Source organism: Lytechinus variegatus, chromosome 11 (assembly GCF_018143015.1).
Source record: "Lytechinus variegatus isolate NC3 chromosome 11, Lvar_3.0, whole genome shotgun sequence".
NCBI classification, from domain to species: Eukaryota; Metazoa; Echinodermata; class Echinoidea; order Temnopleuroida; family Toxopneustidae; genus Lytechinus; species Lytechinus variegatus.
Genome location: NC_054750.1, coordinates 4448066 through 4462134, shown reverse-complemented (window position 1 = coordinate 4462134; position 14069 = coordinate 4448066). Strand labels below are relative to the sequence as shown.

Here is a 14069-nt window from a genome sequence, read left to right as displayed (position 1 = left end):
CCGAGTGGTCTAAGGCGCCTGGCTATAGGCCTATATGGAAAGTCCGGGGTTCGAGCCCGCGGCACTTATGCCTTGTCATAGCATTTAATCTACAATGCTTTTTTTATCTTGCTTTCAAATAAATGGAAGTGCTATATGCATTATTGGTAACTAGGTGTGCACTTGTTTAAAAAAAAAGTGTGGATGAGGTGCCGTGGCCGAGTGGTCCACGGCGCCTGACATGAAAAGTACAGCTAGGGTTCGTTTTCCGGCAGCGACATGCAGTAATTGGCATGAGCAAGGCATTTAATTGACAATGCTCTTTTATCCTGCATTCAAATAAATGGAAATGCTATTGCCAACTAGGTTAGGTTTATATAACTCTATTGTGTGCACTTATTAAAAAAAGTGCGTCTGTGCGTGTGTGTATATGACCGAGGGAGAGACATAGAGAGCGAGCTAGTGGGTGAGGAGAGGGGGCGGGAGAGGACACACAGAAAAAAACATGTAAAATGAAAAACTTAATATGATATTCTACCAAAGGCCAATTAGGGCCTGCAATAATGTACGGTCGTGCCCAGTGTTACATGGGTGTGCAACATTTTGTTCTAAATAATATGCATGAATTTACATCCTCTACAAAAAAAGGGAAATTGCGAAGTAAAAAAAAAATCCGAGGAAACTAAATAACTTTCCTGTTCACCAAACCATGGGACGTCGGGTTATCTCGATAACAATAGGCATTATCTCCACAGCACGGTACACAATCACTTTTCCGACCTATAGGGATAAAAGGCAAGCAATGAAATCGATAACGTATGGGGGCTTTTATGACAGTGTAGAATCAGCACTGCGGTAACCGGTATTGCACAATACTGTATCGTGACTAGATTTCGGGTACCCATACCCATTCCAATCTGGAAGCTGGCTCATGCAAGGATGTTTTTAAATTTTTAAATATAGGCCTATCTTGTTAAAAGCTAATAAGCGAAAAGATATTGTGCATCCTCGGATTCATCGGTCGAGATGATCGTCTTCATAATTTACAAAGTTATGTATTCTAAAATGTGTGAACCTACAGCTATGCATCAGAAGGACTACATAATTATGCATAGGACATCGGTGCATATTCGCGTTTGTTCAGTATAAGACATTCAGCTGTGCGAATTAATAACGAAAAAAAGAAGAAAAGCACTTTCTTGTATCGTTTATAATTATGTTTACTGTAATCTGTTTTGTACCACTTTGGAAATCTTTGGTGACTGGCTTTTGATTTTCCAACAATTTCCAACAATAATCGTTTAAGTATGGAGAGTAGGAAAACAGCGACGGTCTTCAAAGGCAGGATTCTTAACCAGGTTAGTTAATATGGACATTTCTTTATTTTTGCAAGAGGATACTGTATAAATAATGGTTGTTAAAGATATAATTCAATTCTTAAAGATTTGTGTTATAGACCTACTAATGATAATTTGTCATCATCATCATCACCATCATTGTCATCATCATCATTATCATCATCATCATCATCACCATCATCATCATGATTTCATCTTCATCATCATCATCTGTGAAAGTACAGTCCACCAGGTTGGTGTTGTCTCAAAGAGTACCGTATTAAATGTGACTCCTTTCTGACTTAATTATAGGCCTAGATAATCTAAACTGTAAGATATATTGTTAGGATTCATCGGCATAGAGAATGAATTGCTATCTTAATTTGTGTCGGTTTTTTTTCTCGAACTACTACAGGAAGCCTGGAAAACAATCATCCTACAATGTAGTAGCATCGTAATTTTATCAACTTTGCTTAGTCACTGTGAAGGTAAGTGGCTGAAAGAGCTGATTTTCATTATATATAAAAAACCTTTGTTTGAAAGTTTAACAGCCTCAATTTTCATTTCAAGCAGGCATTATCACATGCACGCGACAAGTATTATCCCGTCTTTATCTTTCTTTCTTTCTTTCTTTCTTTCTTCCTTCCTTCCTTCCTTCCTTATTTCTTTCTTTTTTTCTTCTGTTTCTTTCTTTCTCCTGTTTTGTTCTCGTTCTTTCGCTTCCTCACATCTGTCTCGCTCTCTCCTCCCTCGCTACCCACTCCCTCTCTCTGTATATATGTCGTATCGTGATGGGAAGTTTACTTGGGATGAGTTTATTGAACATACTCATGATAATTGTGATGGGAGTCAGTCAAATCAAGAAATTACGCCTCGTGAATTAGACGTTAGAAGAGGCATGGGAGTTACTGCTACTCTGTTTGGCAATTAACGTCGATCTGGCACTGCACAGTGGCTGCTGGGACCATGATCAATAATTTGGCAAACTGAATTTTTGGAGTATTTATTTCAATTTCAGATATTTATTTCGAACAATAAAATATGGATTTAAATTTTCATGAATACAAGTCATGTTTAAATAATGGACCTATATGCCTATGTTCGATCCTTTTGCAGCCCAGTGTGAAAGCCGGACTGTAAGCTTTGTAGCTTCAAACGACTCTCAGACAATCTTCTCTCCAAACCATCCCTATTCGTACCCGGAGGACACCTCCTGCTCTTGGCTCATCAGTAGCCCTATGCCTGCAGGAAGGATACAACTAGAAGTGGTGTACAAGGACTTTTCTTGCTGCTGTGCAAATGATCATTTAGTGATACGAGATGGTAAGGCCTACTCGGGGCGGCTCCACAGGGGACACCACCCCTATGACTTTTTCAAATAATGAAAAAAGGACAAGGAGGGCGATATAGAAGAAAAAAAGTGAAATTAAAGAAAGAAGGCATGAGGGAATGAAAAGAAAAACATTATGGTTTGTTGAATTCTATTAAATTCGGAAGAAAAGATCTCTTAATTGCCCCCTTCCTTAAACCCCTCAATATAGTTATAGTGGTGGTGGCGGCGGCAGCGGCGACGGTGGTGGTGGTGGTAGTAGTAGTAGTAGTAGTAGTAGTAGTAGTAGTAGTAGTAGAAGTAGTAGTAGTAGTAGAAGTAGTATAGTAGTAGTAGTAGCAGCAGGCCAGCAGCAGCAGCAGCAGTAGTAGTAGTAGTAGTAGTAGTAGTAGTAGTAGTAGTAGTAGTAGTAGTAGTAGTAGTAGTAGTAGTAGTAGAAGTAGTAGTAGTAGTAGAAGTAGTATAGTAGTAGTAGTAGCAGCAGGCCAGCAGCAGCAGCATCAGTAGTAGTAGTAGTAGTAGTAGTAGTAGTAGTAGTAGTAGTTGTAGTAGTAGTAGTAGTAGCAGTAGTAGTAGTAGTAGTAGTAGTAGTAGTAGTAGTAGTAGTAGTAGTAGTATAGTAGTAGTAGTAGTAGTAGTAGTAGTAGTAGTAGTAGCAGTAGTAGTAGTAGTAGTAGTAGTAGTAGTAGTAGTAGTAGTAGTAGTAGTAGTAGTAGTAGAAGTAGCAAGAGGAGGAGTACAATATAGTAGTAATATACTAGTAGGAAGGGGAGGGGGAGGTGGAGAGTAACTGCACGACCATGCTATAGGGGGAGCGGGGCCGAAGACCTCCCTCTTGGATTTTTGAATGGAGTACACATGAAAAGGGGAGAGACTTGAAAGAGTGAAAATAAAGAAGAGTTAATGGGAAGAAAATAGTTGTAGATCTCTGATTGGTATATCAAAATATTAGAAGCAGGACTTTTCAATTTGAAACGACTATTTGCGGCGTTATACGAAGCTATTCTGTTAGCAATAAGCATCGCCTTTATTTTTCAGGTTCAAATTCATCTGCAAGAATCATCGCCTACCTTTGCTCTGAGCTGAACCCGATCACGATAACAAGCAGTGGACCAAACATATATGGAGAGTTTAAAAGTGATAGCGATGGACAAACAGGATTTGGATATACTCTGAATTTTACCCATTTTGGTATGAATATTGCATTACATGTAGTTACTAAAAAATCGGGTGTTGGGCACCCTAACTACTGCTAATAGTCCAGTCATTTTAACTTTTCACTTGGAACAAATTGCAACAGAATTTATTCCAATGCAGAACATTTCTTTGATGTCCATAGAAGACCATACTAAAAGTCCCAGAAAATCCGAATAGGGGAAAGTGTTCTAATTTGCATAAACATAATGGTTAATTTTGGCCATATTCGCTCATTAAGTTTACGTAGCAGACGACGCTAGTGTATAGTATGTACTCAGACCCGATTACAAATCATATCAATTCCGGCCTCGATATACTATAAACATCGACTTCCTCAAACTATCGCTATATCATAAATATCAGTAAGCAAAAATCTATACTACAAGAACATTGTTACCATTAACATTAAATGCATAAATTCGATTCTGTTTGGACTCTATCAATTGTTTAACATGAAAGTGTCTAGGCACGGAAACTATCATATGCTAGTCACGTGACATTGCACACCAAAATAATGACATTTACTGCTTGCTTGTTCAAGAGAAAAATAAGATGTAGCTATTAGACCTGCCACATCCTATCATACTACTATTAAACTATATACCGAAGTCACACTTTTTCCGTATTTTGCAAATTTATGGGAAAATCTGTCACTTTTGAGCCCCTGAAGAGGGAAGGGGTCGATGCGCCGTATTTTGCCAATTTATGGGGAAATCTGTCAATTTGGAGTCCCTGAAGATGGAAGGGTCGATGTGCTGATAAACTAAACCTACTCATCTTTAAGTTTGAAATAATAAAAGTGACCATATAGCAGAAATGCCTTTTGCCTGAATAGGGGAGGGGGGGGGGGGGCAAACACTGCAATTTTGTTTTAAGAAAGAGGAAAAATAAGCACAAAAGGGTGGAGAGACTTCGGAACCTCTAAGGGGGGTAGGCTTTGCTGAGCCAACACTTCTTTATTGTAGTTGATAGAGGAAAATCTACTTTTTTTTATCTCCAAGTGGTTACAAAACAATGAAAGAAATTTGCTATAGAGCAGAAACAACGTTTTGCCCCAATAGGGGCTCCAAATTGGCAGATTTTCCCATAAATTATAAATAAAATAAGGAGGGGAAAATAGGCAAAAATGGTGGGGAGACTTAGGGAACCTCTGAGGGGTAGGCTTTGCTGAGCCAGCACTTCTTTATATGTAGCTGATAAAGGATTTTATCTCCAAGTGGTTACGAAACAATGAAAGTGGTTTGCTATATATACATATATATACAATTTTTTTTGCATCAATGAGGGCTCCGAATCGATAGATTATTCCATAAATAGGCAAAATATGGAAAAGGGATGGATGAGTTTGGCAAACCCCTGAGAGGTTGGGTTTGCTGTGCCAGCACTTCTTTGTATGTAGCTGATGGAGGAAAATCTAATTTTGTTATCTCCAGGTGGTTCCAAAGAATAAAAGTGGTCTACGGCAAAGGGGGAAACGCCTTTTACCTCAATGGGGCTCCAAAGTTTTACAAGAAATGGGCAAAATACGCAAAAGAGGTGGGGTGATTTCAGCAGCCCCTTAAAGGATGCAGGCTTTGATGTGCCAGCACTTCTTTATACGTAGCACATAGAAGAAATGCTACTTTTTTGTTTCCAAGTGGTTTTAAAACAATAAAAGTGGCTTACACTGTAACAGAAACATCTTTTTGCCTCAATGAGGGCTCCGGATTTATAGATTTTTTCATAAATTGGCAAAATATGGAAAAGGGGTGATTGACTTTAGCAAAAGGTAGGGAATAGACTTTAATTGCTGTGCCAGATTTATCTGATAAAAGAAAATCTATTTTGTCATCCCCAAGTGCTTACAAAACAATTAAATCGGTTTACTGCAAAGGGGAAACGCCTTTTGCCTCAATGGGGCTAAAAATTGTGCGAATTTTCCAAGAATTGAGCAAAATACAAAAAGGGGTTTCGTGACTTCGGAAGACCCCTGAAAGGGTAGGACTTGCTGTGCCATCACTTCTTTATATGTAACTGATAGAGAAAAGCCTGCTCTTTTGCCTCCAAGTGATTTCAAGACAATAAAATTGTTTTTCTTTGTAGCAAAGCACCGCTTTGTCACATTGGGGGCTCCAAAGAGCACGATATTTTTAATAGTTGAGCTACGGATAAGGGTGGTAACTTTGACAAGCTATTGCGGGGCTATGCTGTTATGTTCTTGAACGTAATTGCATGCAGGATACAGAGCAATGCATCCTCTAACTTTTCTAAGAGATTTCATTAACATAAAAGTTACTTTAATATGCAGAAAAAGCCCTATGTCCACACATCAATTTAAGTAATATACACCTTTGTATCGCTATACGTCATTGTATTTACGCGTGTTAGTCACACCAACAAAGGAGAGGCTAGACGATTTAATATATTGTACTATCTTCAAAGGCATGCCAGCGATCGCGTTGTAGTCGATATAAAAGATAGACTGGGACACGGAGGTTTGTTTTTGGTGTCACTTTGTCGCAATATCGCATAATACATTCGGATGTATTTGCGCTTAATCTAAGCAAGTTAAAACATTAATACTGTTATGAAGCATATCAATTTTCTCGTTGATATATCCCCTTTCTTGTTGAATGCTGATATTTTGTATTAGTTGTTGATGCTAATGATAAAACAGAAAGATATCAACGCACATGCAATTTTTTTGACCGAAAACATGGAAATTTTGACATAATTTCTCACATTTTTCAAAAAATATGAATCGGGCAGTCCCGGAAACGATTGCAATCGATTTATGACATCTTAATAATAGTGAATTGCGTATTCATTTCAAGATTTTTCCATTATCTGTACAAAAAATATTAAGGATAAGGCATATCAATTAAATTTGGCAGCCATCTTGGATTTTTGCAAATTAGATCCCTTTCCCCTATTCGGAAAGTTTGGGACTTTTAGTATGTTGTACTAGAGACCTCACAGAAATGCATTGTGATAGAAAAAATTCTGTTGCAATTTGTTCCAAGTTTGGTTAAAATTTGGGCTAAAATGACTGGGCTATAACCCTAACCCTACGGAGCCTTTAAAGTGCCATAAACTTGACGGCTTGGCGAGATACTTTATCTCGCCAAGTCGACTTATAAAAAGTTATGTCGACATGGTGAGATACGTTATCTTGCCAAGTGACTTATAAAACGTTATATGTCAACATTGCGAGAAATTTTATCTTGCCAAGTCGATTTATAAGACATTATATGTCGATATGGCAAGATATGAAGTGCTCCAAGGCCCGGCAAGTGTCCAAATATCTCTCCAAGTTGACATATAACTTTTCATAATTCGACTTGGCAAGATAAAATATCTCGCCATGTTGACATATAACTTTTTATAAGTAAACTTGGCAAGATAAGATATCTCGCCATGTCGACATTTAGCCTTTTATAAGTTGACTTGGCGAGATAATGTATCTCGCCATGTGGACATATAAATATTTATAGCGTATCTCGCCATGTCGACATAATAAGGTTATTTGCAAGATAAAGTATCTCGCCAAGTCGTTCAGTCGATGGTACTTTAAAGGCTCCTTATAGTGATCTAATGTATTTTACTGAAAAAGGAACAGTAAATCTGCTGGAAATCTTCGCAACGTCGACATTTTGACGTGGACTCTTGGATTATATGAGAAAACTCAAGTTATGATATTTTGTTTTACCACTGATTTAAATGTATTCATTGAAATAAAAAAAAAAAAGAAATTAATCATATAATTTCCAAAATTCCAGATTCGGTAGTTAATATCTTCCTAAACTTTTTATTACTTTATTTTCAGAATTACAAAATGGTTATTATTGATATCCTAATTTTATTTTAACGATGCTGTTTTACTTTAATCCTATCTCCAGATTCGAAATACTGTCCTCCCGGCTGGATTGAAAGGTCCAGCTACTGCTATAAATTATACGATCCGTTACCATGGCAACAAGCAATATTACGCTGTGGATTCGATGGTGGATTCCTCTCCTCTGTCGTCGATAATGACGAAAACGATTTTATTGTGGGTAAGATAACCGTAATGATTTCATTGCTTATAGGCATGAGGTAATACTTAAATATTATCATTGTCAAAACATTGACTATGTGTTAAATAGCAGGTTTTAAAGCAGGTTTTAGAATATGCTTTTTGAGATAAAAGAATAATTATGCAAGTGATTTCACTTGTGTATAAAGAAAAAAATGTTTTTAAGAGTAAATATAAAGTACATGTTTTGCTATTATGTAACATAATATGAATGTAGTGAGTACTGAACTGGGGCCCGTTGCAGAAAGAGTTGCAATCAAACGCAACTCTAAAAGTCATGCGCAACTTGATTTTCAACCAATCAACAGCGCGCAGTTGGGACTTGCAATTGATTTTTTGACTTGCGTTTAACCGCAACTCTTTCTGCAATGGACCCCAGGTGTGTTATCATAGGTATTGAACCTGGTCAGATATGAGTTGGGGTCTTTAGGTGGCAGGGGTTATTAAAGGAAAATGAAACCTTTGAAACAAGAGCGCCCACGTTAAAACAGAAAAAATCAAAGAAACAGATCAATAAAAGTTTGAGAAAAATTGAATAAATAATAAGAAAGTTATGAGCATTTGAAGAAGTTTAGATCATTATTATAATGTTGTTCCTCCAGTTGACAATGCGCCAAAGATGTGTGATGTCACATGCATGTGAAAAACTTTTCCATTACTTTTCTATATATATTTCCCTTAACATGCCTCTTTTATCACATCTATCACTAGATCATGTATTCTTTCTATAGGAGGGCATGTAATACAGATTTTTAAAGAATACATTATGGATAAAGAGTTTGTATCACCATAAGAATGAGCAAAAAAGGGACATTTTATGGGTATAGTCCCCGACAGGGAAAGTAGTTCAAATGTGACGTCACACATCTTTGTCACATTGCCAATGGGAGGACCTCCATGGCATTAGTGATTGCAATATTCAAATGCTCATAACTTTCTCATTATTTGTCTGATTTTTCTCAAACTTTCTTTGATCTTATTCTTCCATTTTTCTCTTTCCACACAAGCCCACTTGTTCCAAAGGTTTCATTCTCCTTTAAGGCAGCTAGTTTGTATACTTTTTAATGGATGCCATCCGTTGTACTATAAAATAGCGGTGTGGAAAGGTAATGGAGGATCTGTAAAGGAAAAGGTTCTCTGGGCCCCCTTATCGTCCTCAGATTTTAAGGGATTGAATCCACCAATAAATGCCTAACAACAGACAAGGTATATATTGGGACAATATACAGTATAATAACAAACTGTTCATAAAATGTTATCGTTCATACAGGTACCCACCTTTCACATCAGTTCTCACTTGGAAATCTGGCTAGGGAAAAGTGATTATGTACTTATCTATTTGAATCTCAATTATGTTGTTTCTTACCATGCTTATTGTTTAATGTAGATTTAATTAACTTTTCCGCTTTAAAAATCGCGCGTTTGAATCGCACCGAATAATAGAACACAGTAAATGTATTGAAAATATCATTCAAATTGTAGTGAACAGATGGAAGGTCTTTGTCGAAAGTTGGTATATTGGAACAGCAGTTCGTCCTGAGTGTTGGAGTTGACGACAAATTGCTCAGGGCGGTACTGCTGTTTTGACTCAACATTTTCCGACAAAGACTTCTTGGAGGTTGCTCATTAACATGAAGGGCATTTGACAATATATTTTCTATATTCTTGAGAGCGTTCTACGCGGCGGTGCGAATACTCGCTATAATGTCTCCTTTGTCTCCTTTGAGAGAAACAAAATGGACAAAATTAAGTTTAAGTGGACTTCCTCTCTTTCCAGATTCTTTTCAAAACGAGACAGCATCACTCGTATGGTTGGGTTTGAACAAAGATTGGCAATGGCTAGATGGTTCGAGTCCCTCGTTTTACAAGTGAGTAAAATTCTTACTAGATCATTCAAATATCTTAACGGTAACGGCGAATGGGCATTATACGAGTCGTACATTATTTTTTCCTTAAAAAAATAACAAACAACTTTACGGTAAATAGTTAATCGTTTCCCGAGGGGGGGGGACTTGATTATTTACTGTGTTTAAAGTTGTTGGTTATTTTTTTCTGGCAAATATAGGGAAGGATTTTCTCTACAGAAATGAAATTGCTTTAATCAATGATTTCTTTTATACGACAACAAAGGTCTTGCCAGCATTTCCCAAAGATATCATTTTCACCCCTTTTCATAAGAACTTGTTGTTAGTGTGACATGCTTAAACAACATGCTCTTTTCAGTTTTCTTTTTACTGTATAGACAGACTACGTACGCCTTGTGAATATTCATGGCGACATGAAATTTTTAGTTTATAGCGTATAATTTCCGACCCATCTATCAGTTCGGTCGGTGTTGCTCAAGTAATACCTCGGTCAAATTTGCTCTACGGCAGCCGTACGGCGAGAGAGAAAACCAGCCGTTATAACATTTTTTTGTACCAGCTACATCAGATCTAGGTGGTTTGAATGAAAGAATAAAACTAATTTTTTTTTCGACTCGCCGTAGAGCAAATGTGACAGAGGTATAAGCAAATCCTACAGTTAAGTTCATTGCCGGAGTTCATTGACGCATGTTCGAGTCTCGCTCGCTGAGAACGATTTTTCAAAGGATTTTGGTTTTAAACAATTGACCCTTTCCTCCTCCGTTTCCTTCCTCAGCTTTGATAATACGTCCGGAGAAACCTCGGGTTGTTCAGCAATTGACTTAAGTGGAAATGGACGGTGGCAACTTGCAAACTGCGACCACCATTTAAAGTTCATCTGCAAGAAAACGAAGGGTATGATATTTTTCTTATTCAAATCAATGATTTATTTGAAAAAAAGAATGAAACTGTTATCAAACATGGTTTTAAAAAAAAATATCACATGGACGGAAATTTGGTCTTTCTTCCCTTTACAATTGATTTGAACACAATAGGCCTAGTTAGGTATATGTTCTTAACATCTAGCCACTTCATCACTGTTTCCTTTTGAATGTTCTTCCTTTTAATGAACTAGATTATGTATAAAAAAAATTGTGGGGCTGCCACGCAGTCAAGCTTAGCTTATAGTGGTAACCCCTGCAACCTTCTAACAATCGATATAAAATGCAATTATGTTCAATGCTTTGCTTGTCAGTTATAAGTATATTATTATTGTATTTTCATTGTTTATGTGTTCATGAAAAAGTGTTGCAGAAACCAATAAATGAAATGAAATATTGACCTGTTGATGAAAATACATTCTAGAACCTTGTATTGCATGCATATATTTTGTTTGAGGCATCAAAAGTTGATTGAAGGTGATACCAGTTAGGAATAAGTTAGCATATTAACAGAGAAAATGGTAGGCTTTATCATGCTTGCAAAAAGGAGAGAGTGTATTTTGATGGAGGCTGGACCTGGGTGGGGGAGGGGGGGGGGCAATTCGACCGTAATGTAACGTGAAGTTTGCATTAAAAAACGGGTAAAAAGTTTCACAGTCGATACCCCTCCCTTTGATACTATTTCCCCAATCCGTCAAATTGTGAGGCCCCTCCCCCCCTTCGGCTTAGCCCTAACGTTAAAAAAAAAACCGTTCCGCTGCTCCTGAGGGCGGTGCCGGTTGCCCCATTCCCCCAGTATCACTATAGTCCCCTGTCAAATAACATTTAAACTCATAAGTCTATTACCTCTCAATCTTTGATCCCCTTAGATGGGTCCGGAGGCAGATACTGGGCCGAGTTTCTCATTGGTGACGACGATGAATCAACAAATATCTTTTCTACCGCCGTCGGTGTTATTATCGGAATCAGCGTCGTCTTTTTTTGTACACGAAGGCGGTCCAACAACAGCAACGACAACAACTGTCAATGTGGGACATGCATTGGTGAAATAGCATCATGTGTAAGGAATGTGGTGGCAGGGATCTTTGAGTGCATTTCCAGGGGTATCTCTGCCTTAGGGCGTGCTCTGCTGTTCGTCGTATCCTGCAAATGTCTCAGGGGTGTGACCTGTAGTGAGGAAACGGGGACAGGCGAGGCGCCATCGGAACACAATCCTCAAACCTACCAACAAGAGGTATCGTTAGAAGGAACACCTTCAGTCACGCGGGGTTCGGGGCAATCAGGAGGCACGGATCCCCAGTCACCGCCAGCGTATGGGGATATTTCCTCAGTGCCCCCGCCTCCCTCTTACAGCGAAGCTTTGGATCCGCAATTTAACTTTGGGACAAACTCTACATCACCAACGAACGTCGGAGAAACGATAGCAGCGCCTTCTTACGAATCGGTTGTTGGATCTGTCGGGAATGTTGATGCGTCAGTATATGTTGTTTTATAGTCGGCCGGTATGTTCAGCCTAGGTTCCAATACGATTTTGTAAGACCTCATGGTCATGGATACATTTCCTCCATAATCACACAGTAAAATAACGCTGTTCATTATTTACTTACATAATTCGGATTATGAATCTTACAGTAGCTTAAAAGATATAAATCACTCTTTAGATTTTAAACAAAGTTTTAATTTCAATATTCAATTCTCAAAAAGTTAAGCAATGTTGTTTAAAATGTTTATCAATTACTGTTAGGTTTCATAATAGCATGGACCTAAGAAGGTCCATGATAATAGTTAACAGCGTTGCATAACATTTTATTACTGTGCAGGGCCAGTGCCGACAATATTCCACGCATACCACCTTTCATTATTATGCACTTATAACGGTGCACCCCATGGGACTTTCAGGAAAAGACGTTACAAAAAAATAAATTTTTTTGAAAGCAAGATACTGAAACAGAATAAAATTACTTGAAAATGTTATATCATACTTTTATGATTTCCTTATTTCTGGTAATACGAGATGCTTTCATGGACGTTAGTTTCGTTTAACTCTTTGAAGTTAATTTACTCTGAATTTATGATAATGACAAATGATATTTTAACATTGGCTTTGATCCTTATCCCACCATATTTATACCAGGATTAGTATTATTCTATAGATATTATTCAATAATTATCATTGCAGTTTGCTTCCGTGCATATACTCTCATGGTCGGTGCTAGGAATCTTGTATATTATTTTGCAACGGTAAAGTACAGTGATTATATTGCAGATGACATAATTCTCATTATGACAAAGTGTGATGGCCTAATAATTTTCACTGTTCAAAAAGAAATAAACACGACTTCAGTATTAGTGTGCCAAGTTTATTCAAACAACTGAAAAGTACTTTGTCCTTATTAATTACGCAACAAGATCAAACATATTTTGGATTTAAGTCAGAGATATTTTTCTTCAAGCATATCATATTTCCTTAGAATTATATTTTATTAATGAAATGTTTGCCCCTTGATTAGTTTTAAAAATTGTATTTTCTGTCTTTTATTTTACCAACATAGTAATCGTTTTCATTTGCCCGATGCATTTTTTTTCGTTTGAATTCAATCGAAATACGAGATTCTTTATAAAAATAGGATAATGCATTTTCCCATTTCTATCATTGTAATAAGTGGTGAAATAAATTTTATATCTTATACATGCTGATTGAGATTCTTATGATTACCAATGGCCAAATAAGGGCCCAGCTTCATAGGCTTACATTAAAATGGAAACGGTGATAACATATATTCAGTTTATCTTGGGCAGCACGGTTCCACTTTGGAATTCCGAAGGTTCGTAATTCCGAAACACGTAAATTGCCTATACCTCGATGTTCGTTAATCCGAAAACGAAAAAGGGTTCGTTAATCCGAACATTTGTGGCGTAATTCCGAAGGTTCGTTAATCCAAAAAGGAAATGAGAGTCGTAATTCCGGAAGGTTCGTTTGTCCGAAAACGAAATGAGGTTCGTAATTTCGAAGGTTTGTTAATCCGAAAACGAAAGGAGGTTCGTAATTCCGAAGGTTCGTTAGTCCGAAAACGAAATGGACAACGGACCTCATTTCGTTTTCGGATAAACGAACCTTCGGAACAACGAACCTCATTTCGTTTCGGATTGTCGAACCTTGGGAACAACGAACCATATTTCGTTTTCGGATTGCCGAACCTTGGGAACAACGAACCTTATTTCCCTTTCGGATTAACGAACCTTCAGAATATCCGAACCTTCGGAATAACGAAGCTTCGGAATTACGAATGTGCGCGGGGCGCGCGTTTCCGTTTTACACCCTGGCGAAGGCATTTTCCGGAAAAGTAGCCAAAAAGCGACTAGTGAAGAGTCTACACACGTCGCTGG

General features: G+C 37.7%; 1 protein-coding gene across 1 annotated transcript; it reads left to right on the top strand.

Annotated features, from left to right (window-relative positions):
• Positions 1-804: 804 nt before the first annotated feature.
• Positions 805-12877, top strand: LOC121424050. The gene is made up of 8 exons (XM_041619629.1): positions 805-1337; positions 1732-1804; positions 2433-2639; positions 3685-3837; positions 7722-7877; positions 9675-9765; positions 10538-10656; positions 11552-12877. The coding sequence occupies exons 1-8, from the start codon at positions 1287-1289 to the stop codon at positions 12175-12177; spliced, it is 1476 nt and encodes a 491-aa protein (XP_041475563.1). The 5' UTR covers positions 805-1286; the 3' UTR covers positions 12178-12877.
• Positions 12878-14069: the final 1192 nt, after the last annotated feature.

Excerpts from the sequence above, each read along its gene's own strand:
- LOC121424050 (XM_041619629.1), top strand. The coding sequence starts at position 1,287 with ATGGAGAGTAGGAAAACAGCGACGGTCTTCAAAGGCAGGATTCTTAAC. Across the intron at positions 7,878-9,674 it reads CGAAAACGATTTTATTGTGG|ATTCTTTTCAAAACGAGACA; the intron begins GTAAGATAACCG and ends CTCTCTTTCCAG. Across the intron at positions 10,657-11,551 it reads CATCTGCAAGAAAACGAAGG|ATGGGTCCGGAGGCAGATAC; the intron begins GTATGATATTTT and ends TGATCCCCTTAG.